This window comes from Plutella xylostella, chromosome 12, assembly GCF_932276165.1.
Source record: "Plutella xylostella chromosome 12, ilPluXylo3.1, whole genome shotgun sequence".
NCBI classification, from domain to species: domain Eukaryota; kingdom Metazoa; phylum Arthropoda; class Insecta; order Lepidoptera; family Plutellidae; genus Plutella; species Plutella xylostella.
In genome coordinates, this window is record NC_063992.1 from 7,167,454 (window position 1) to 7,194,245 (window position 26,792).

The 26,792-nt window shown below is 39.4% G+C and overlaps 2 protein-coding genes across 2 annotated transcripts; one reads left to right on the forward strand and one right to left on the reverse strand.

The window, feature by feature from the left end:
• The first annotated feature begins 326 nt into the window (after positions 1-326).
• Positions 327-4,222, forward strand: LOC105384735 (acylphosphatase-2). The gene is made up of 3 exons (XM_038119069.2): positions 327-682; positions 2,439-2,565; positions 3,817-4,222. The coding sequence occupies exons 1-3, from the start codon at positions 607-609 to the stop codon at positions 3,929-3,931; spliced, it is 318 nt and encodes a 105-aa protein (XP_037974997.2). The 5' UTR covers positions 327-606; the 3' UTR covers positions 3,932-4,222.
• A 524-nt stretch (positions 4,223-4,746) lies between these two features.
• On the reverse strand, positions 4,747-16,161 carry LOC105384196. Its single transcript, XM_011554393.3, has 4 exons — positions 15,285-16,161; positions 11,173-11,325; positions 6,763-6,946; positions 4,747-6,270 (listed from the first exon to the last, which is right to left on the reverse strand). The coding sequence occupies exons 1-4, from the start codon at positions 15,813-15,815 to the stop codon at positions 5,981-5,983; spliced, it is 1,158 nt and encodes a 385-aa protein (XP_011552695.3). The 5' UTR covers positions 15,816-16,161; the 3' UTR covers positions 4,747-5,980.
• Between the last annotated feature and the right edge of the window lie 10,631 nt (positions 16,162-26,792).

Here is a 26,792-nt window from a genome sequence, read left to right on the forward strand (position 1 = left end):
CAGATTCTTGGGCGGCTACAAATTAGCCCCCATAGATGTCAGGTCTCTCCCTCCAGGTAAGATCATCAGGTTTATAAAAGACCTGGGCCTGGATAGTGAGATTTGACTCGGCAAGGGGAGTCACAATAGATCTTTTAGGTCGCAGTGGCGAATGGGCACTGGTTGCCCTCCCCTTTTCAATAACTATAACTATAACTATAGGTCGGAAACTTTTCAGACCACCCACGTACCTACTTATGGCGATTTACTTATAATGTTTGAGTAAAGCATAAAACAAGTTTATATTGAGAGTCCTACAAATACTCCGTATGTATTTGTATTTGTATGAGCTTAGCTTAGTTACGACGTAGTGATAGTTACTTCTAGTGCTATTACTATCGATCGGCCTTGAATCGATAGCTATCGTAGTAGTTACGATAGCAAGAAAATTTGGGCGGGCGGCTGAAACGTAACGTTGGCACTTGGGCGGGCGGCACTCGCGCCAGCGCATCTCTGTAAACAAAGTCACTTTTTATTAAATATTAACTTTCACTGTGATAAATAAAGTCTCACAATTATTAGTATTTACTTCTGCTGCTGAAATTATTTGTTCGTCGACGCGCCGCCATGGGCTCGGAAGATCCTATCCAAGATCCTAATCAGTTGCTGTCGGTTGAGTTTGAAGTTTTCGGTCAAGTCCAAGGTACGTATGTAAATGTCAGCATGCATATACTTACGATTGTCTGGTTCCTATAAACACGGTCGCCTTTTTGAACTCACCATTTTATTTTAAAATTATTATAATGTTACTAATTCTTGTTTTTGGTTCAATGAATTATCGTAGGGCTAACTATATTGTGAACTGGTTGCAGGATTTCTAATACCAAATATGTAAGTAAAATTATGTTGTAGGCATGTTATCTTGTATGCATTATTAGAGTTAGCTTTTAAAAATACTTACTTTGCAAAACTCTCTAAACTCTTCCTAACCTACTAAATAATACGATGGATTAGTTAATGTCTATAGAGAAAACCTTCTGAGATAATAAATCTTGACAACTGTGTAGTGTATACCTAACCTATCTAAAGGGATTTTCCAACAAGGTTTTTCTAGTTTTTAACATTGTTTTTATTTTCCCACGTATATTTAGTGATATCTGTTAGGATTAGGTACCTAAGTGCCTACTAGCCAGATTGTGCGTAGGTAGTTAGCTAGGCCACCTATCACAAAAAGGACTGAAGGTCTATTTACCGAGGTCATTGTTAACGACATTTATTTATAAATCCTTTTGTGTACAAGTGTTTGCAGGCACGAGTACAAATTGCCCACCTCCATTCATCCACCTCCAAGCCAAAATTCTATTAATTTAACAATTGCCTTGTTAACTACAGTTTACATGTACCTAGCTATAGTTACAGGAAATTACACCGGCTGAAAAAGTTTAAGTAGGCACTTGTTTCAATTTGAGGTAGTGTAGTTAGGTATTCGGCACAGATTTTATTGAGATTTACATAGAACCTCTGTACCTATCCAATGATTTCTCCCACATATTATATTATTATTATAGAGCTATTTTCGACGATACCAGACTTATCATGACTGACCTACCATGTTCGCTATATCCAAGCAGTAAGACAATATCTGTTGGTAAACAACAGTATAGTCCCATAGATCAGCTGAATAAGATTGAATTGAGTGGTACATAAAAGGTGGTAATTAAACATATGAAATTAAACGAAGTTAAATTAAGTAAACATGGTCTTCCTAGCTTTTATGATTCAAGACTTTCAGGGAAGTCGACCGTTTTCCACCTAGGCATTCAGCTATTATGGGAAACAGTCCATAGGGTGTATGAGAAAAAAATCAAGCATCTAACTAGTGCTTTTACATCATCAACAGCTGCTTAGTATCGAGAGCTGATCTGAAACAATGCTGTTATAATTAGATGTTGAGCTCGCGCAACTGGGTCGGTGTCAATGGGTTGGTGTCACAATTTCTCTACTACTTTTACTACGTAGCCTAATTGTTGTAAAGTTAAATAAATCTACACTGTCAAAGATATATGTATTGTATGTCTTATCAAATCAGAGTTTATGTCATAATATTCTACAGCATCATGCATTTATAAATCACTCCAAGAAAGCGCAACAATATTCATTCCTTCACCTTCCTCATCGAACCACTAGCGGTCATGTTTTACCCGTCCGTAATATCTAGCAGAGAACTAGCCTCTTCTCTAATGCTAATAATTTCCTCATGCGATGATAAGAGATATGAATATACCGATATAGCAGTACCTATCCATAAAGGTATACCTACAATCCACATTGTCTTCACGACCGACAGGACAATCATTAACCTTATACTCTACATTTACAACCAGACAGGCTACAATCTGTATTCGTACGTAGGTACCTTCCTATCTACTATTATGTATAAAATTCTAATATATTTCCAGGCTGTAATTTCATAAAGTACTGCAAGGAGCTGGCGGAGATGCTGGGGCTGGGCGGCTGGGTGAAGAACTCCAAGAGCGGCACCATCGTCGGCAAGATGCAGGGGCTCAAGGGGCCGCTCGACCACATGTTAGTATCTACCCTAATGTGTAGGTATTACGTATAAGTACTTACAGGAGGACAAATACATTTTGGGTTAGATTTGGTACTTACATAGAAGCTACGGAAAGTTCTACTGATATTATAAAGTTCAACTCTGGATAGTTTCCATGCCCAGGATTGTAGCTCTACTTTCTACTTATAAATGTTGTACCACGGCGATGCAGCGTGGAGGAGAAGTATCTTCGTTAAATACATAGGGCACCTTTTTCTTATTCCCGTTAGCGTGTGATATGTACTTAAGTAGTTTGTATATGTTTTTTAAAATCTAAATTATGGCCTGTTTATACAGGGTGTTGCAAAAAGGGTATACTAAGCCGAAACCTACATGTGTAGCATGGTATATCTAAGCACGAAACTGAAAACAGAATTTGAAAATTCGCGAAAAATGCACATGTAGGATTCGGCTTAGTATACCAATTTTGCAACACCCTGTAGCTGTAGAGGTAGTAAAATTGCCTATCTACAATATTATAAGTGGTAAGTACCTACCACGAGGCCCGCGTGGTGGACTATGCCTTAAAACCCGAGACCCACCAGTGGAGACATGGTGGGTTGTGAGTTGTGATGATGACTTTCCCTCCATGTGGCAGCGCCGTGGGCCTGCTTAAATAATATTATGTAACTTACCTATTTATAAATCTCCAATCTTGAAACTGAAACTGGAATAGGGCCAAAATTATCGCTAATCAATCATCAAAATATTGTATATGTGGATTCAGGGCTATTAAGGTTAAATATACCTAGGTATAGTTGTACTTCTTATCCATGGACAATAAGTACTTACCCACCTTACAATTATTAGGTGCGACAGCATTTTCATTTAAGTTTAAAAATAGTTACTCGTAGAACGGCGGTTTTAAATTGGTAATCAGTATGTAGAATGCCTATCCAGGCCTTGGTTTCTACGTTAATCTTAGCGCTGAAATATTTATGAACGCAATTTACCCACTAAGTATAGAAACAAACGCACTAATGAATAAAACATCTGCGATTAATTTATTGCAGAATCAGTCAGCCGTTCTGTATACATTCAGACACCATAGATAGCTGAGATCCTACGATACCTTTCTACTAATTACTGAGACAATAAGGAAGCAGCAGTCTGTTAACTCTTTGAAATTACTTGTATAATCAGTTAATTAAGTATACTAAGTACTAACCAACTATACTTAATTACTAAATTATTACAGTAATGAGCCATGTGCATCGTATGTCCAGGATCGACTGGCTGCAGACGACGGGGTCGCCGGGCTGCAAGATCGAGCGCTGCGAGCTCACCAACTGGCAGCACCTGGCGCGGCTCGACTACAACACCTTCAGCATACGCTTCTGATCGCTTGCATTTACTTAACCCTTCGATGGTAGCGATTCTGAAGACACAAAATTTTAAGTTATGTTATAAATGTCAAAACGTAAAATTATTTGTTGGTACTTAAACGAAATTCAACATTTTCATGTTTCAAATTTAAGTTTTGACACTAAAAAAATTAAATGTTGTGCCTTCAGAATTGTCACCAAGAATAAGCTGGATGGAATAGAGAAGGAGCTTTTAGCGTGTTGGTACTTTGTGCTATGTTTATTATTTTGTACCGGTTTTTTGTAATGTTTGAAATAAAATATATTTTGAAGCATAAACATCTGTCTCCCTATCTCTTTTTATGTAGTTAAGTATCTACGCAATCACTTCGTAATTATTGACAAATAAATCGTACTTAGACGTATAAGTAAACTTACATAAATGTAAGTACCTAAGTATTTGTCACATACAATAAATTATATTGCACATAATTATATTTACCTATTAATAAACACCAGATGATAACGCCTCAGCTGTAACCACATTCAATTATAGCCAGAGCAAATAATTTTGAACCCAATGCCACTGTGATAGAGACCTTGTGAACGAAATCAGTTTCCCTGTAGATATCCATAAAGGACAATCACCCTCGATATGTTTGACAAACTACATAACTTTCCTTCTAGGAGTTTCTAATATGAATTAGTTTACATTCAAATCTATTTTTAAGGGGTCAAAATAAGATTACTTATCTCAAATTCTGTGAATATGTTTAAGGTTTGTAGTTGTTTCTATCTCTATCATATAAAAATAAAGTGTTTCAGTAAAAAATAAGTAAATGAACACAATTAAAATAAAGTAAATTTATTCAACGGTAATCTCACAACAGCTTACAACAGTATCTACAATAGTAGAATTTATATAAAATACATTTAAAAGGTACTTTAACAGTTTTCGTTTTTACTCAAAATGACTAGTTATTGAATAACATTAACATCTCATATACATCAAAAGGGATCATCAAGGATCTATCAGGAATGTACTTAAATACATTATAAGGTGTTTAGTTTTTTAAATAACGGTTTTACATAGGATCAATGAATCATAGATCTGCAGTCAGTATGGTATTTAAATTTTTTGGACGGGAATTAACCCTTTTTCGTCGTTCTAGCTTTATCAAATTGAGTTTTAAAAACTTCATCGTACCTTCTTTTATGCTATACTTACAGATATATATATTTATAAATCTTTTCTTAAAACTACTACTTTTATTGGTATACTTATCCTTAATATTTAAAAATAAGTGGTCTCATTTTAGTTTCTTTTTAATACTGTTTTCTTAGTTCCTATGTAGTTTCGGGGGTTTGGGTAATTTAATACCCACTGTTATTTATACATACCGCAGTATTATTCATATTATATTAACAGAGGTTAAAAATGAACATTTGGGTGTTGAAATGTAGAAAACCTTTTGGGACCTAACAATTGACAATCAAAACTGTAAGTAAAAACTTAAATCAAAATAAATGAGTCGTCGTATCTACATACAGATACAGTAAGGAAGTAAAATAATCAGATCATCATGTATAGGTAGATACATTTCTGAATACTGAATAAATATTAAAAATTACTTCACAAGTCAATTTTTGATCATACACTCGTACCTATATACAAGCAAGTGCGTTTGTTCAAAACAATGTAAAGCGTTCGTTCGCTTACTTATGCGTATACGAGTAGATCACCAGTTTATTACAGCAATATTTCTAATAAAGACACAAGGCGAATGACTGTTATACGAACGAATTCAAATCGGTATGAAAATCATAAGTTCCAAAAATATACATTCCAGTTCTATCACGGTAGGTATTTGCACAAATCACTTATGCTTACGCATACACATACATTACTCGTATCATCAATAAAGGCACACTATCCATTTACTTAAATATCTACATTCAAAATTGTATTCTTCACAGCGAACTTATCACTAAAGTCTGACTCCTGCCGGCGTCACTGGTAGCTATCATATCGGCAAAACATTGAACGTACAAAATGGAATGCTCACAACACAGCCAAGATTTTATGTTATACTTTTTCCTCTATGACGGGCAGTTGTAGTGGGGTGAGCGAGGCGTCTTCGGGTTGTTTTGCGGCGGCGGCGGCGGCGGCGGCGAGGGCTCGCTTGTGTCGTCTCTTGGTGCGCTCCTTGTGGAAGAACAGGCGCAGGTAGTGGCACGGGAACACCACGCACTCGCCCGCCGGCTCCTCCGCGTCGATGTAGACTCCCCGCACGAGGGTCGAGTTGGAGCAGTTCAACGCCATCAGCAGGCCCATGCTGCCGATGTGCGTCAGCCAGTTGCTCAGCCGCGGGGTCTCTGTCATGAGAGAGGGTTCGTTAGATTCGATGATGCATATACAGAAGCTGGTAAAATTTAAGGCATTGAGTTGAAAACCAGTGAGGGAAATTAAATCAAAATAATATTATTGATATCGTGTCGGTGATAATAAATACTAGAGCTGGGCTTGGATTTGTCACTGTTGTGTTCATGACGGAGCCTTTGTGAAATGGTGGTAGAGTAATAATATGACTATCGACAAATATGCGATTGTAAAATTTTACGTTGATTAAAACATTTGCATTTGAATTTGGTTAAAGTATTAGCCACTGACTGTTTACAGGGTGCCCTAGACATTATCTTGTAATATATTTATGCAAAGAAGCCCAAAAAAGGAGCCTCCCGAAGTGACGTATCAACTATTCCTCCCCTGGGTATTCAGTGACACCTAATCTTCTGACCCTTTCACCACGGTGTCTCTAGCCGACTAGGTACCTATAGCTTCTATCACCAACACCTTAAAACACATACCAGGATACAGATAGAGGTCGAGCAGCCCCCACACGCTGCGCCACACGTTGACGGTGGCGAGGAAGGACAGCAGGTGGTAGAGGTCCGCCAGCAGCAGCCGCGCCGCCCCGTGCAGCCGCGCCGCCGCCCAGCGCAGCGGAGCTTGGAGTAGGAAGGTGATTGCTACTAGCACGTAGCCGCCGATCTGGTGGTTGGAGAGATTATACTTTAGAATTGCTTATTAGACTTTTTCTACCTAGCCAAGGTGATTGCTACTAGGACGTAGACGGCGATCTGGTGGTGAAGAGATTATACTTTAGCATTAGAAGTTTTTTTTACTAGCCTTCTCATTATACCTATAGGGTCATTCGCATCATGTAACAATATCCTCTGTCATACCGTGGTCATACGGTCTTGAAAAAGTTAAAATATGATAGAGTGCGGAGTGATTCTATAAAATTTACCTTCACACAATTTTAACTTAGCCTAAACCGTAGCCTATAAAAGCTTAAGTATACATGTAATTTACTAATTACTGTAATTACATCTAAGGTCTATGAGAGTAGAGCATCACAATTCAAAATTACACGGGAACTTAATCGAATCACAGAAACTTCCGACTACGCTACGAAAAAAATCTCGTAGCGTTTTCGTAGCGGCGAGCGTAGCAAGCGCCAGAGTTTATCTTAATTAAATTTCCTATAAGAGGCATTGTTATTGTTTCTAAACTGTTTATTAAATATTTCCATTTCTCTTTCACACCAGAAATCAGGTAATTAATATTGTCAGTTGTATCGCAAACAGTCGAAGTGCCGGCGCGGCGCCAGCTGAGACACACAAACAACACTTCCTTATCTCACAATATTTATAACCGCTATATTACTCCAATAAAACGAAAAACCAACCTTAATTCCAGCGACTTAAAGTTATTATTAGCAAACAAGCTAATTATAGTGCATATTTGTACTAGTATGGAAAGATGGAAACATCCGTGCTTGTCGTTGAACTAAAAATGGAATTATACGCAACTAAGTAAATATCTAGTTTATATTAATTACCCTCGCATTAGGGATATGCTTCATTGTCTACTTTGATTGTTTATAACTTTTATCTAATCAATTTTAGAAAGGCTCTTTTACGGCTCTTACTACGTTTTTTTAATTTTTATATTTGGTGTTTCAGCCATTTCTTTGCAGTTAATTCATTCACTGAGAATTTTCCTTATCTACATAGGTTTTATGAAAATCTATTTATCTGTTCAAATGTTATGAGTTTATGAGTTATGATCTCTTTTCTTATCAATGTCGGGGGTTTTAAACTTCGGGTAGGTACTTATCTTAAGGTTACTGGTGTAGTCACGTGGATACTAATCCTGTAATCATCTTTATATAGTACCTACTACTTCTGTTGGCAAACAAAAAAATTGTAAAAGTACTGAGGTTTTTATTAAGTACTTCGTAATTATGATTTTATTTGTTTAATCAACAGTTTAGAAAAAAATTACAATCAAGATGACTTTTACAATGAACAGTAATTATAGACGAGGTGTTTGGTAAGTAATTAACTGAAAGTGAGGTTTACTCCACAATTTACACGAGTAGGTAAACGAAACGTAGATAGACATACGTTTTTTTATAGGCAAAAGTCTAAGTAATTGCGTCGGAGTCGGAGGATACCTATCTTTGTTAACATTACGTTGTTTCGTCATGTTTTCCGAAAAAAATGTACCGATAAATTACCCGAAGCGTGGGGCCGGGAGAAGTCATCAGCTTCTGTCTATTTATGGGTTAATTTAGGCTACTTGAGGGGCTGATTCTGTAAATGGCCGGTGCATTTACCCACTCTGCCGGGTATTCCTGGACGTCCGCGTCGGGTTTAGTAATTGACCGCTCAATGTCACGTGGCACTGCTGTATCTAAGATTAAGAAGTGTATAATCGTATATACATAGATTCTTTGATCGTTAATTAGTTAGCTTATACCTAAGCTATACAATAAATGTAGCTGCTATTAAACGGATGTAAACTTTTACTCCTACGTAGTAAAATTACTTCGTAGCGAGTTCGATAGTATCTAGTTTGAGAGATCATATATACACGAGTCATCATAATTCATCCAGATCAAAATTAAAATTTTATCGAAACAAAAAAAGGGTTATCATATCGAATTTATGATTGTAATTCACTATGTTTTGTTCTATTTAAAATGAAAACTACGGGAGCAGCGTAGACTGTTCTCCTACACTGAAATCGAAAAATAACGAATCGAGCAGTGACGATTACTCAGACACGTTTATGTACGATTTGACGATTGTAACCAAAATACCTCCATGCACGACAAAGAGCTCCATCTCGCTAGCTCCCATTATACTCCTACACGAGCCCATTTAGGAATGAACCTTGAAAGGCCAGGACAAGGTTCTTACACCCATTACTCACAAAGCATCTTACAAAGAGTCCTGTCAAAATTCCACCTCGCTGGTAATCTAGCCCGGAGCGGCCGCCGCGGCTGGACATAGAGGAAGCGCCAATTGTCTGATCGTTCACCGACTCAATACTAAACACGCAACTATGACCCATATGCAAAAACATATTCAAATGGGTCACACTACAGCTGATGGGATTATTGATAAACTACGTAATGCAATGAACTAACTAATTATCAGTTTAGATATTACATAACATAGCTGCCCAACTGTATAACACATTTCACAAACAGTTAGATATTGTCGACAAAACATACAGGGAATGTAAAATCTCTGTAAGTGAGTGGATAGATAAACTCAACTATACAGAGATAGAGGATCTTTTATCATAAAACACATAAATTCTAATATTCAGTTCACCTAACACACGCACACATCACACACACGCACAAGCACACACACACACACACACACACACACACACACACACACACACACACATACTCACACATGTTCGAAAATGAAATTGATTATTAATTCTCTAATCGCTTTAATTTAAATTTTAATTATAATTAAATTATTATTATTATTATTTTTTTGCATGCTTCCAAAAATTGTTAAAGTTTAATGTTTATAGGAAGAGCGGAGTCTCCTGGCACAGACGTTTATTAATGTCTAAAAGGAGGCTTCAACTTCTAGTTGGTAAGAAAATTTGTAGAAGCAATAAACAATTTTTGATTTTTTTTTGATTTTGATTTTTGATAACATGATTCGTCATACAGCTATTCACGGTCAGTTTTACACCTGTGAACGTGAAGTAAAGCGCAACTTGGGTATGGAATGCAGTGATTAGCTGATTTAGTAGGCGTATCTATATGCTTAGGTAGGTTTCCTCAAGTCTGTTACACAGAAAGGAGCCTGAGGCCAGGGTCCAAAAAAGTTACCTCTTAGTTACCGTTAGTTTCCTCTTACAAATTTGCCATAAGTGGGTAAAAGTATTCATTGCAAATAGATAGAGCAAGTCAGTACGCATCAAATGCTTGAATAAGCATACGTACATCCCTAATTATTCAATAACGTCAGGGCCGATGGCGGATCACAACGCGCATCTCTTTAATTCACTTCGAACAGCAAGCATTCAGCTACGAGACAGAATGTTAGAGAAAAACCTCGAAGAACTATTGCTAAGTCTATCGACTTCAAAGTTGTAGGTTGTTGTGACTGCACTGGCCTATTTATCGGTCACGGGCAGATTACGAAGTGAGTACTTACAAGTACCTCCTCCACTATGCATAATATACTGTTTAATATGTTGTCGCTTGTGTTTGCTGATGTTCTTACTTGGGATTCTGTGAATCTAATCATCTAATCAAGATTGTTTATACGCGGGTTTATACAAGTGTATGAGCTATGAGTATGGTTGTGTGTAGCTCATAGGAGATTCAGTCACATCACGTCATCAAATGTGCGAAAAAACAGTAGGTACAGCGCACTATTAGGTACGTAGGTTAACCGCTTATCAATTAGGTATGTACATTTTTTTACGTATACCACAAAATTTACGGAGACAATTTTCATTGGTTAACTTTAGTTACATAAAAGTGTTCGATCCTAATGTTATTAGATTTTCATAAATAAACGCCTACCTCGCAAGATCGACAAAAAATAAGTCCTTACATAATAGCATTAGTCTATGATAACAGTTAACTCCAATAGTTTCAGCGTAAAAATAGTAGTTGATTGTACTGTGTAAAAAGTCATACTTGTCCTTTAGGTACGACGATCAATACTCTGATAAAAGTTATCTGTTGAATAATTCTGATACTGTTTAAATGTATGTGTTAGAAAGTAACATCAACAAATATATTGCTCAGACTGTAAAATCAGCCTTAAGTGAATAAAAAAAGCGTGTTTAAGTTATACGCGCGTTGGAAGCGCGTATATACTCTTTGTCCGTCTGCCTGTGTGCTATGGACAACTTAGCAATAAAACAAAAGCGTGACTCACGAGCGAGGTCCAGTAGGACTTGGCGAGGTCGTCCGGGAACAGGTAGATGTCGAGCAGCGCCCAGGAGCCGCGCCACACGAACACCACCAGCGACCCCACCACCGCCACCGAGAAGATGCAGTCCAGCGCGTATTGAGCCAGGTCACGGCTGCTCTGTGGGGGGGAAAGAATATTGAGTGATGTTTTGTAGGTAAGAAAATGGCTGCTCACATTGCTTTCTCCCCCACAGGGGGAGAAAAGATGTTGAGTGATATTTGGTTGGTGAGAAACTGGAGGTAAATAAAGGTTGCTTAATACTGGCGAGTGGCGAGGTACATCTTACATAGACTTTGTGGGATGTTCGTCACTTTAGGTTACAAAGAAAATCGCTGTTTAAGACATTCATCATCATCACGACCCATTACGTCCCCACTGCTGGGGCACGGGTCTCCTTCCAATGAAGGAAGGGTTTAGGCCTAGTCCACCACGCTGGCCAAGTGCGGGTTGGTGGACCCCAACACAAGCAAGCTTGTGCTGAGAGAGTTGTCGGGTAAGTGGGCAACCCGACTGTCAGATGTTTTCAAGCCGCCCGAAGGCCTCTGACTAGGCTTAACGACTGCTACCGAAGCAGCAACCGGGACCCACGGCTTAGCGTCAGCGCACACCGAACTGCAAAATGCTCGCGCATGGTCGAGCAAAATGTAGAACGCATACTCGAACATTTACTAGAAAGCTCGAGCATGGTCGAGCATCAAGTTGGGACGTGTATTCAATTTTGAAATGTATGGAATTATGATAAGATTAATTTTTCAATGATTTCACAATATGCTCTGCTCTGCTCTGCTCTTGGTGTGCGCTGAGCCTTAACGTGCCGTCCGAAGCACGGAAGCGTCCAGAAAAGCACCACTTGAAATTGGTCACCCATCCAATGGCTGACCGTGTCAGTGGTTGCTTGACCTCAGCGATCAGTTACGATCACTGAGGCCCGCTCGACTACGGACGCTTCGTTTAAGACATTAAATGATTTTAAACGACAGGGTTAGAGCATGGTTAGAGCACGTAATTACCACAAAATAAACCATTTGTATAAGTATTACATCGTTACATCTATTTATAAACGGCACTTTTTGGAGACTTGAGTATAGTGTTATAACTTTTTTGATGGCGATACATAACAAGGGTATGTTGTATTGATATAAACTAGGTATGTCTTCTACCATCCTGTTTCTTCTTCTTAACATATCGGTGACAAATACTAGAGCTTTTCTAGGGTTTGTCTAAAGTGGAAAGGGATTAGCGTCAGTGCACCATAAATACATGGTAGAACAGGCAGTGACTACTTTTTGTAGGGTATAAAATAATATTAACATATAAAATCTATGACCGAACTTAATAAAAATATTCTGCCCATTGCAGACCAAAAAATTGTACCTAATTATTGGTTAATGTGATTAATACCTCATACCTAGGTACTTCGGTCGACATCTACTCATCTATTCTGCCAGTAGGCCACCTTATTTATTACGTTATTGTTATCCTGAAATCATGTCATCATGTCATCAGGCTACCTACATTATACAAATTCAACATAACTACATTATTATTATGAAATGATATTCGATTCGATGGTTAGAAAACATGCAGTGAAATATTCGCGACTCACTCGCGACTCGCGAGCAATGAAAAAGTTCCACAGTAAAAAAAACAACAGTTCAATTTATTAAAAAAAATTAACACACTATATTTTCGTTTTTATTTGGTAATATTCTGATGCGCTGTTAAATGCTGCACAGACGGCGTCGTTAAGGTTTCCGTTTAGGAGTAATTTGTTGCTATTTCACTGTACGCGAGTGTATATCTGTGTATAATGCTAAGTATCACTCAATAATTAACTCCTCCGCCCTAAATTATTATGAATTTTAGTACACAAAAAATAAAAAAATATGAATTTTCCTAAAAAGTGCTACGAGCGTGCTACGAGAATCGTAGGCTTTTCTACGAAATTCGTAGCGCGTCGTAGCACTCCCATGAAAGCGGCCGAGCAACTCCCATTGTTATTTAATTAGCTCCTCGGTACTAAACGTAAACATTTAATTTCCCTTTTGAACCTATAAACCTTTTCATTTCAGCTTTTAGTGTCTTGACCTCATGAAATTATAGGATAATTTATTTTCCTCTAATTACACATGTAAAGCTAAAGTTTGTAAATGAAACATGAGGTGCATGGTGCATACTTACACTTTTTCCTGAGGTTTTTGCTATATGTTATAATAAAAAAAAAAAAAAAAAGCCTTGTATTTCTCACCAAAAGAAACTTATGCTATTATCATGCAGAAAAAATGATATTTAACAAACATTTAAAAAATTATTGATTTAAGTACTTATTGTAATTTATTATTTTACTCTTAAATAAATTGAATTATAAATTGTATTAATTAATTAATTTAAAGCATGCAGTATTCCATTCAAGGTATTTAAAATCACTATATTATATTAATTAATTACATATCCGATATTTACATTTATAATTTGTTTTTAATTAAAATTACTACTTATTTATGCCTGATGAGAACCCCTTTCTGGGTGAAGGCCTCTTCCAGATTATGCCATTCGCTTCTGTCTAGCGCTGTCGTCATCCATGCGTCTCCAGCCACTTGTCTGATGTCATCAGCCCAGCGCTGGTAAGGTCTTCCTCGCTTCCTTTTACCACATGGACCGCACCATTGTGTTATTTCTTTTGTCCATCTGTTGTCCGTAAGTCTTGAGATATGTCCTGCCCATTTCCATTTTAGCCTTAAGGCATGTTCTAGGAAGTCTATTACCTTGGTTTGATTTCTGATTTTGGCGCTAGGTATTTTTTGAATCTTTCTGACTCCAACCATGCTGCGTTCCATGGCTCTTTGACATGATCGAATGGCTTGCATCACTTGTTTAGTAAATACCCATGTCTGTGCTCCGTAAGTTAAGCAAGGGAGGATACACGAGTCCATTACTGTCTTTTTCAGTCGCAGTGACATTTGACTTTTAAATATTTCAGCGAGCGACCAGTATCTGTTCCAAGTGTTGGATATTCTCCTGTTAACTTCTTCAATGTTGCTTTTCTCGCTAAAAGAAATTTGTTTTCCTAGATATATGTAGGACTCCACGTATTCAAGATTATTGCCCTCAATCGTAATAGGACGTCTGGTAGAGTTCGTCATAATCTTTGTTTTTTGTAGATTCATTTCAAGTCCTATTTCTTTACTAGCTAGGTGTAGAGAATGTGTCATGTATTCCATTTCTGCGTGATTCTCTGATAGAAGAACTATATCGTCTGCAAAACGGAGGTGGCTGAGACGTCTTTTTCCAATTTTTATGCCCACGTCTTCATCCTTCCATCTTAGATTCTCGAAAATCATTTTTTCCAGCACTGTTATGAAAAGTTTCGGGGAGATGGGATCTCCTTGTTTCACTCCTCTTTGTATAGGGATTTCAGGGCCCGTAGTTTCCGTCTTAACTCTACTCACGCTGGTGCAGTATGAATCTTTTATGATGTTTATGTAAGTATGTTCTATTTCGCATTTTTCAAGAGCCGTCCATATTGAGCTATGTGAGATAGTATCAAAAGCCTTGGTGTAGTCGACAAAAGTTAGATATAATGGTCGGTTGAACTCTTTGTATTTCTCGATTACCTGTTCAACTACGTGTATGTGGTCTATTGTCGAGAAACCGCTTCTAAAGCCAGCTTGTTCTATCGGTTGGTATGCGTCTATCGAGCTATTTATCCGTTGTTGCAGGCATGACGAGAAGAGCTTATACAGACTACATAACAAGCTGATGGGACGATGTTATACGGTTACATATTATGTGCCTAACAAAAAACATTGAAAGACGTGACTTTAGGTACTTGCTAGGCAACGTAATCTTATTATCTTCAAGATACCTAGATATTTGCACCTTATTGACTGGAATTTTAAATAATGTGCATTGTGCATACTATACTTGTTCACATTGTTCTTCAAACTTCTATGAATGATCATGGTTTATGCTGTGTTGACTTGTTGAGTATGCTCGTGTGTGTGTTTCGGATATACCTAACAGCTAACTTAATGTTTATAGAGCGAAAGTATTTGCATTCAAATAAAGAGAGTTACCGTTCTGAACATGGTGGGCACGTCGAAGTAGTCCTGCGGCGAGTCGATGGCGACGGCGAAGGGCGCGGCGCAGATGTTGCGCAGCGCGCGCAGCGCCGCCAGGGACAGCGCCGCCGCGCACGTCGTGGACCACAGCGTGCGCGCGCTCGACCCCGTGCACTCGTTCAGCAGGTTCCACACGCCGCGCCACGCGCCCACGCACGCCGCGCCCGCCGCCAGCGTGTACACCCGCGACAGCACGTAGTACCACGCGCCCAGCTCCGGCCGCAGCCGCCGCGCCAGCCAGCCCTGCGCCGCGCACGTGGCCACCTCCACCGCCAGCCCCGCCGCCGCGCACGCGCCCGCGCTCCACACCGCGTGCTCCGGCAGCACGTACAGGTCCATCAGCGTCCACGTGCTCTTCCAGTAGGCCACCACGGCCGGCGCCACCACCAGGCTGGCAAACAGCACGTCGGCCAGCTGCAGCGCGGCGGCGCGCGCGCGCCCGCCCCCCGCCAGCGTGTCGGCCAGGCCCGCTGTACTCCCGCGCATGTCGGCCGTCGGCGGCTGAATGCGATACGCGAGGCTAATGCTAGCAAACTCCACTAATAATTGGATTATGATTGCGCGTTCCCGCGTCGAGCGCGCGTCCCGAGTGGCGCACCGCCGCGCCGCGCCGCGCGAGACACTCGCGTGGAAAGTTACAGCCGCTCCGTAGATTCTTCGATCTTCGAACAGTGTGTGTTCCACAGATGCCGGCGACTAGACCGGTCTCTTAAGGAAAGGTTTCTTTTTCTTGATGTAGCGTTTGTTTTTGTTGGCGCAGAGTCTCCAGCCGCTGCGGGGGTGGCTCCAGTACATCGCTGTCCGAGGGACGCACAAATAGCGCCACGCTCGCTGCACTCCGCTCTTTATAGCGGCGCCGTACTCACCAAAATGACGTTAGTTGAACAAACAGCTTTCTTATCATAATTGTATTGTATTTTGGTATACCTAGGTACTTTTACACTATCGTCTACCTACCTATATACCTATAGATATGCAATTGTTAATTATGTTTACTTACTTAATTTATGTGGATTGTACAATGGATTCATTCGAGATCTTGTCGCAAACATGTTTAGGCTGCGTTTCCATTGACGCGGAGCTGTGCGGAGATGAGCGGAGAATAGCGGTGAAAAGTGGTGAGTGTTTCCACTGAAGCAGAGCGGAGAGGAGCGGAGCGGGGCGGTGCGGTGCGGAGCGGAACAGAGCAAACTTTGGAGTTGCGCAATCTTGCGCTCAGTTTGTCTCCCTGATAGGAAACGTTCGAATTGCGACCTAGCTACAACAGCGCTAGCGCTCTAATTACTTTGCGCGACCTTTGCTACCTTAGTTTCGAGAGTGAGAGAGTTTCGTTCTGTTCTGCAAATAAAAAATGTTAATTCTATGTATGTATTTCCTGCTCTATTTTACATCACATTAACAATAATGACCCAAGTACTAATTACTAATATAAATATACCTAGCTACCCTCCGCAACGCACCGCCCTGTCCTCCGCTCCACACCGCCCCGCTGTCCTCCGCTCCGCATCACCTCGCTTATTTTATATGAATAACCGTTCAGCTCTGCCCCGCTCCGCTCGTGCTGTTTCCATTGAAGCAGAGCGGAGATTTCGAGCATAGTGATTGGACAATTCATGCACCGCTAAGCACCGCTCCGCCCAGCTCCGCGTCAATGGAAACGCAGCCTTACAAAAAAACTCAAATAAAAACTTTACGATCCGCTAGAGACCCAAAAACCGTTGCCCTCACCACCAGCCCAACCCACACGACATACATCCAATCACCATTGCCCTCCAAGACACGCACTAGGCCAAGACACGTACCTCCTTCCTCCAGCGCGTGGTGAAGCTGTAGGTGGCCTCCTTGCCGTCGGTGACCACGAAGTACGGCGCGGCCAGCACGTTCCTCGCGGCCCGCAGCGCCGCGGCTGCCAGCAGCAGAACTGTCACCAGGAAGGCTATCAGCACCGGCCTGTAAACAAGAGGGTAGGTTAAGGGCGTGTTTCAAAATGCCTGGACAATGGCTACCTGTGGCATAAAAGACATAGGACATAGACATAGGTCTTTTCAAAGTAGCGCTACAGTCTGAAATTGTATATTCCTATAAGTAAGTAGGTAGGTAGGTACCTACTTAATTAAATAAACTAAATCAGTTTACACTGGTTACATTTCAACTCAAAATATTATGAAGAAAAAAAAGAGAGTAATGGACAACATTTCATTTTCTTTACCCTATATTTTTATTAGTTATTCGGAAAGTTTATAGAAAAATAGTGGACCCGTATTTTTTTATTTTGTATATACATAAGTTTTTGCATGTTATTTTTAACTTTAAAGTTAATTATTTTAAAACCGGAAGTGACGTCACATATTAGCCTCAATTTTTATTTTTGTCTATTGCCTGAGTCTCGAAAAAAACATAAATGACACTGACAAGTGACATTTAAACTTTGTTTACATGCCAACCAACAAATGGGTCATTTTCAAATGACCTCGATATTTCTAATAATGGAAAGTAGGTACTTATCATGTAAAAAAATAATCAGAAGCATTTTTTCAGCTGTGTAGGCGGTGGCATGCTCTGGGACATATTATATAGAGGTCATCTCTTAATAATAAATAAAAAAAATAGTCAGAAAGTGTCAGAATAGAATTAATGAAAATGACCCAAATAAACAACAACGTCTCGATAAAACGTCAACGTCAATCAAAAATGAAAGTGACATTTACTTTGTTTTTAAATCTATAGGCTTTGATCTTCAAAATGCATCGCACCTGATGCATGACGTCATCAGCACTTTTTACTATTTTATGATTTTCTCAAAAATGATACATCCAAAAAATACAAAAACATTTTTTTTGTGACCTTTAGAGCTAAATCTCTAAATGGTTTTCGATTTATAGCAGCTTTAGTTTTTTGAAATGTTGTCCATTAACGCAAGCAAATAAAGTAATTCTTAGAAATTGACTCCACTATCTAATCTGTATACAATTACAGATTTGTAGCTGTAAATCATACTCATAGAACTATAAGATTACGTACATTATGTATGTAAACATAAAATAGTGTAGTGATTTATACATTTTATGCATATACAGGGTGGCCCAAAGAGTGACGTCGATATCGAAAGTTCAAATTATATCATCGAGCTAGACTGCTCTGAATTTTCAACTTGAAATTAAAAATTGAAACAGTTATTCTCATGGTCCCTTATTAATTTTAAAAACTCCGCAAGGTTCCAAAATTACATAAAAATAAAAATAAACTATTGCTTAATGGGGTATTATTTCCAGAAAACAGCCTTCAAAGGTACGTGGGTGGAAAATACCTAATTAGTAAATTGTTTCAGAAAGTTTAAAGATTCCTGTTAGGTCATTACTAAGGACTAATTAAGTTAGAAAATGTATCAAATTAAAGGGAAAATAAAATTATTTACTATTTTTTTTTATTTTAGTTGCATGTTTGAATGAAAATTCTTAGTAAAATGTTTTAGTGTGAGTTGTAAGATTAATGCGATAATTGTATTATTAACAATAAGTAAATAGACTCAAATAATTATTTGACACATTTACTCATAATAAATTTTCAAAATGGCGACCTCCCAAATCAATACACAGCCTACATCTACGCAAAAAATTTTGTTTAAGTTGCCTAAACGCTTCTCTGTTTCCTCTAACGACATTTCCGGCCTCTCCAATTCGCTGTCTTAGCTGCTCCTCATTTACCGATTCTCGGGCGTAAGCTATGTCTTTGTAATAACCCCAAATAAAAAAATCAATCGGATTTAGGTCAGGCGATCGTGAAGGCCATCTGATTGGACCGTTTCGTCCGATCCACCAGTTGGGATACGTTTCATTTAAATGATTACGCACTTGTGCTGCGTAGTGGCATGGTGCACCGTCATTTTGGAAAAGTATGTGTCTTCGAAAATTGAGGTTGACTTCCTCCAATAATAAGGGAAGATCATTTTCGAGAAACAATTTGTACGTCTCTCCATTCAGCCTCGGCGGCAATTCAAACGGCCCGATCATTTCTCCGTTCAGTATGCCTGACCACATGTTGACGCTAAAGCGATGCTGGAACCTAGTATCTCTGGTCAAGTGGGGATTCTCTACTGCCCAGTGGTGGGTGTTGTGAATATTAAATATTCCTGTGCGCTCAAAACGCGACTCGTCAGTCCACAAAACTTTTTCAAAAAATCCCGGGTCGTCTCTCTCCATCCTTAACATAGTCTGGCAAAAATCAACTCTCTGTTGGTAATCAGCAGGCAATAGAGCTTGAACCCGTTGTATGTGATACGCATGGTACCCTTCGACTTTCAATATTCTTTGGATTGATGTTCTGGGGATGTTCAAATTCCGAGCCATTATTCTTGTACTATTCGAAGGGTGCTTAGCTACTACGTCTTATACGAGGTTTCGACGGCCCGGATCAACTATTGCGATACCTTCACGCCTGCCTTCTCGACCAGGAATGCGGCCTGCCATCATAGTGTTGTGTGTATTAATAAAAACACGATGGTCGGGATACCTATTAGGCTGCGGTCCTCCACGGCGTTGAAGTTGCTCCTGATAAAGTCTTGCCGCTTCATGGCCGTTGCCTTGAGCAACTCCATAAAAATAATGCATTTCTGCATATTCGGCCAACGTGTAGTTCATACTGTTGGGTTTTAGTAGTAAAACCAATGGATAAAGGTGATGAATATTTATTGTAATTAGTTTTCGGTAGCAGAGCAGAGGTTACACGAAAGTAAAAAGTGACTTTTCTATTGACATAATCTACGATAGACAATAGAAAACAAAACCATTAGTTGAGTTTACAAACTACTTCAACACATACTCGTAATAATAATAATCCGTGACTTGAAAGAAAGCCACGAAATGATCGGGCCGTTCGAATTGCCGCCGAGGCTGAATGGAGAGACGTACAAATTGTTTCTCGAAAATGATCTTCCCTTATTATTGGAGGAAGTCAACCTCGCTTTTCGAAGACACATAGTTTTCCAAAATGACGGTGCACCATGCCACTACTCAGCACAAGTGCGTAATCATTTAAATGAAACGTATCCCAACAGGTGGATCGGACGAAACGGTCCAATCAGATGGCCTTCACGATCGCCTGACCTAAATCCGATTGATTTTTTTATTTGGGGTTATTACAAAGACATAGCTTACGCCCGAGAATCGGTAAATGAGGAGCAGCTAAGACAGCGAATTGGAGAGGCCGGAAATGTCGTTAGAGGAAACAGAGAAGCGTTTAGGCAACTTAAACAAAATTTCTTGCGTAGATGTAGGCTGTGTATTGATTTGGGAGGTCGCCATTTTGAAAATTTATTATGAGTAAATGTGTCAAATAATTATTTGAGTCTATGTACTTATTGTTAACACGTTCACGGACAATCCGTCGAGAGCCGTAATTAAATGTCCTTGCAACAGGACTATGCGCCCCTGGCCGTCCAACTTATATTGGTTAGAACGGACGAACCGTCAACAGCCGTTTCATTTCCATAGTCTTGATAGAGGATATATGGTTTAGTGACGTATTGTGCTAATTCATTTGTTTCTAGGTGTCGTAACAAACAAGTTATAGGGGGTTCTTTTGCACACACATAAGTGAAGTTTATAGTGACATACCGCCTGTAGCCGTAACCGTTACCAATACAAATAACCTTCCAGAAGTTTAGTGTCACGACGCGCGCGTCGCGCAAGTTAGGTAGAACGTTTGATGGGTTGGTAATTTTTGTGGCAAATTACGAGGTAAATAAATTATAAATCGATAAACATTATACTAATTTGCATATAGGATACCTAACTATTAGATTTAATTACTAGAATTATTTAAATAGAACATAGAAAAGCGAGTATATAAGTGTAATGAGAAACGAGAATAATTGTGTTTTTGTCGATGTACCCTCTTTGTATACTCTTAGTATATCAGCTTTATTTTTTGTAAATGGCATGTAAAATTGATAAGCCGAGGTCTGGAAAACGTACAAAACTTTTTGCACAGGATTCGGACCTAGAAAATATCTGGCGGTAACGCCTGTAGCCGTAGATGTCACTATACGCGTTATTGGATTTGCATGATGTGGCGAACCGCTTGTAGACGATACCGTCTATGGCCGTAACTGTCACATTACGTTAATAAAATATAGTGCAATATGGCAATACGTTTCAAGGCGGAACGATAAAATGTATGGGATTTGTAGGTGTCATATCAAAATATTTTCCAATCATCAATTGTCCGTGAACGTGTTAATAATACAATTATCGCATTAATCTTACAACTCACACTAAAACATTATACTAAGAATTTTCATTCAAACATGCAACTAAAATAAAAAAAAAATAGTAAATAATTTTATTTTCCCTTTAATTTGATACATTTTCTAACTTAATTAGTCCTTAGTAATGACCTAACAGGAATCTTTAAACTTTCTGAAACAATTTACTAATTAGGTATTTTCCACCCACGTACCTTTGAAGGCTGTTTTCTGGAAATAATACCCCATTAAGCAATAGTTTATTTTTATTTTTATGTAATTTTGGAACCTTGCGGAGTTTTTAAAATTAATAAGGGACCATGAGAATAACTATTTCAATTTTTAATTTCAAGTTGAAAATTCAGAGCAGTCTAGCTCGATGATATAATTTGAACTTTCGATATAAAAATAACTAACTTACATTACAGCTAGGAAGCTGAAACTTTTATGGTTAAAAGAACAACTTAAGAGAATGACACAAAAATAAAAAAATATTTAAATAAGTTATCCAAAAAAATAATAAAACATAATTGATCCACTGAGGTCGATTTTCGTAGAAAATTAGTTAAAAAAATCATAACTCCTAAACTACTAAAAATTGCTGAACATACATGGGGGTGATTTGGCTACCCCTTGACCTAAGGAATCAAACATTTTCCTTTGGACGTCACTCTTTGGGCCACCCTGTATATAACTACTTCTATAAGGTTTTAATAAATAAAGTATACAAGGTTTTAATTATACAATTACAGAGTACCACCGCAACTATCAAGCTACTAACCTGTGCACATCAGTCGCATCCGGCAGAGCAGTCACCACGAGCATGTCAAACAGCCCCCACCCCCCGCGCCAGTGCAGGATGCAGCCCAGCGTGAACACGTAGTGGTAGACCCGGGACAGCAGCCGCTCCCGCAGCCAGCGCCCTGCGCCGCTGTCGTGCCGCCATGCGCCGACAGATCGCGCTAGGAGGTATGGCCTGGGGAGAAAAAGGATCAGTATCAGCAAAAGGTAAGCGAAGGGTACATTCCGGACCGGAAAACTTAAATTTTCTAATAAATAAGAGTTTTCCTCTCTGCTGATCTTATGGACTGTTTAACAGTTACTACTCTATAGTTTAGTTACTGTAGTCTGAAGTATTTTTTTTGCCGCCCGACCGCCGCCACGCGCTCACAGAGCTGGCTAGCAGGTACGGCCTGGGGGAGATCAGGGAAAGATCTTTAACTAAGGGTGCATGGAAGGTGCATTCTGGACCGGAAAACTTCGTATAATAATTATACATGTAAGTATTTAAATTGTGCCCCTAAAAACCCTTTCTTCGTTGGAAGGAGACCCGTGCACCAGCTGTAGGGACATGATGGGTTGTGATGATGATGACGATTTAAATTGTTTTCTAATATAAGAGTTTTTCTCTATTATCTGTTGGACTGTTTGTGGTTAATACTCTATATGTATATATTGAGAGTACTTAGGCAGTAGGTAGTTACTTACTGTAGTCTGAAGTAAATTAATTTTATTACAGGTCTGTCTTGGCAGTCTTTTAACGTTTAGGCTAGGTTTATTTTTTCTCAACATCATTAAACCAGTATAGTCGTCTAGTTGGGTAATATATGTAATGATTAATATAACAGTTAAAGTCATTAGCACTGTTAATAGCAATTAAGAGCTTGTTCCAGCTAAGATTAGTGCGTAGGTAGAAACAAAATTTAAAAATAAATAAGTAATTATCCAACAGTTATAAATAAATACAATCTAGTTGCCAAATACATATACTATTCAGTTTTTCAGAATAGATAGACATGGCATTCCTTTTATTTCGATTGGTACAAAAACACAAAAGTTGTAAAATCACAACTTTCTTTTTTTCTATTACCGTCTACATTTAGCTGGTTTTATTCCCGGATCGGCCCCCGCTGGTAAAGGCAGTAAAACGCCCTATTATAGTACTTATTTATTATTAACATCCCCTTGTATAGCTTCGTTACGCTTATCATTCTGCCTTTCCAATCAACGGTATTATCCTTACGTTTATTTATTTCCATATAATGTAAATGGCATTTTCATTTCCAATTTATTTCTAGATCCTCAAATCATAGCATTGAGGCACTATTGGTAACCCCTAATTTACTTAGGTATTATTAAGTAGGTACCTATGTCTCGCGCGACGCGATATCGAGCTTTCGGGAGCTGACAGGCTGCCTTGCATAATTATTGCCAAAGTGAATATCATACCATCTCTGACATTACCTAAAATCTGTTTTTTTTATCGGCGGGACAATTGACTGTTGATGAACCGTTCAGAATTTGTATCTGTGATTAAATAACAGACTTTATAGTCTGCCACGTTAGAATTTCTGTAGCATCCCAGACCCACCTGCCCAGAGCGAAGCACACGTGTACGACGATGCCCACGAGGAAGCTCTGCGCGAAGGGGAAGGCGCGCGGGCTGCGGTCCATGAGCCGAGATTCGCGTAGTGGGAGAAGGGATAACTGTCACCTGTGACCAGTGTTCGGCAGCGTGGTGGTGGCGCCGTGCGTTGGGTTTACAGTATCATACGACTTTGTACCTATCGATAGATAGAGTATTGAAACTGGCAGTTACAATACTAAGTATCACTCCCAGACCCACCTGCCCAGAGCGAAGCACACGTGTATGACGATGCCGACGAGGAAGCTCTGCGCGAAGGGGAAGGCGCGGGGGCTGCGGTCCATGAGCCCCCACGCGCCGCGCCACACGCCCACCACGCACGGCGCCACCACCACGCTGCCGAATACTGGTCACAGGTGACAGTTAGCCCCTTCTCCTACTACGCGAATCTTAAGCGACGCGCAACTGCGACGCAACACGCAACCCATGATCGCCTATAAAATCGGGTCTTCAACGGTCAAAACGGTCAAATATATGCGACCAAAGATTGCGTTCCAGTCGTGTCGCTTGAGATTCGCGTAGTGGGAGAAGGGGCTAACTGTCAACTTTGAGCAGTGTTCGGCAGTATAGTGGTGGCTCCGTGCATGGGGCTTACTATCATACGACTTTGTGCCTATCGATTGATAGAGTATTGAAACTGGCAGTTACAGTACTAAGTATCCCTCCCAGACCGACCTGCCTAAAGCGAAGCACACGTGTATGACGATGCCGACGAGGAAGCTCTGCGCGAAGGGGAAGGCGCGGGGGCTGCGGTCCATGAGCCCCCACGCGCCGCGCCACACGCCCACCACGCACGGCGCCACCACCACGCTGCCGAATACCGCGTCTCCTGCGAATATGTAAGTATAATAGGTATATTATGTACTTATAATGAAATACTTTAGACATCATACTTGTAAAAAAAAGTGTGGATGGATTTGTTGTTACTCCTTCATTGGCGTTGGCCCCAGGGCCAGTTCGAGTTCCAGTCCAGAGTCCAGACTCTTACAACCAGGATTAATTTATAGATAGCCTTGTAAGGCAAAGCGAAGCTCGTGGGAAAATGTAGTAAAAGCTAGTGACATTAAAACTCTGTGGCCCTATAGAGGGTGGATATAAAAAAGGGTTTTTGATTTTCGGGATTGTTTTTTTTAGATAGGTAGGCTGGCCGCATTACAACACAGGGCCGCTTTGTAATGCGGCGTATCAACGTTTAGCCGCATTGTCATTTCAATACGTTCTTCAATACGGCGGCCCACGTTTAGCCGCATCGTACTACTACTGAATTGTAGGGTGACCATGTCCATACTAAGCATGACATTACTGGTGAAGGATTTTTGTAATCATAATAGAGTAAATCTATCATATGGAATTCCATTAAAGTATCAAGATACTGTTCATGGGCACTACTCGGATTGTAGGATCTTCGGAATTATTATTCTTAAATTTCTTTTTTTTTTTATTAGATTCAAAAAAGTACAAGTTACTAAAACTAAGATCCCTAGCTCCCCCACTAGGATACCCTGTGTTGGGGGGGCCAGTCTCTTTCGTTCTTGATACATTGTAATAGTTAATTATAAGGTATAAGTGAGACTTATCAAAGATATAAATAAGCAATAATAATGTAGGTAACTTAGAATTGTACATAGTTTTTGTATCTTATCATCTTAATTTATAGTTATTATTTGATGATGTTTGTGTATGGGTTTGTGTGTAAGTGTGTGTGTGTATGTGTATGTGTATGTATATGTGTATGTGTATGTGTATGTGTATGTGTATGTGTATGTGTATGTGTATGTGTATGTGTATGTGTATGTGTATGTGTATGTGTATGTGTATGTGTATGTGTATGTGTATGTGTATGTGTATGTGTATGTGTATGTGTATGTGTATGTGTATGTGTATGTGTATGTGTATGTGTATGTGTATGTGTATGTGTATGTGTATGTGTATGTGTATGTGTATGTGTATGTGTATGTGTATGTGTATGTGTATGTGTATGTGTATGTGTATGTGTATGTGTATGTGTATGTGTATGTGTATGTGTATGTGTATGTGTATGTGTATGTGTATGTGTATGTGTATGTGTATGTGTATGTGTATGTGTATGTGTATGTGTATGTGTATGTGTATGTGTATGTGTATGTGTATGTGTATGTGTATGTGTATGTGTATGTGTATGTGTATGTGTATGTGTATGTGTATGTGTATGTGTATGTGTATGTGTATGTGTATGTGTATGTGTATGTGTATGTGTATGTGTATGTGTATGTGTATGTGTATGTGTATTTGTATGTGTATGTGTATGTGTATGTGTATGTGTATGTGTATGTGTATGTGTATGTGTATGTGTATGTGTGTGTGTATGTGTATGTGTATGTGTATGTGTATGTGTATGTGTGTGTGTATGTATGTACGTGTGTGTGTGTATGTGTGTGTGCGAGTTAGAGAGAGTGCGTAAGTGTGAGTATGTGAGAAGAGTTTGAATATGTTAGTGCATGTAAAGTCGTCTAGACCGTGCGTGTTGCCAGTGATGACTTACGGAGCCGAGACGTGGTGCTTCACCAAAGGGCTTATCCACAAGCTCAGAGTTGCTCAGCGTGCTATGGAAAGGGCTATGTTAGGCGTGTCCCTGCGAGATAGGATTCGTAATGAAGAAATCCGCAGGAGAACTAAAGTTACCGACATAGCCAAAAGGATTAGCACGCTGCCCAAGTAACATTTTTGGTTTTAAAAAGGTTTTGAAAAGGTTCTAGAACCTTTGTATGGAAATCAACTCGTGAGACTTAGAAGGCTCGATAACCTTATATTAACCTTA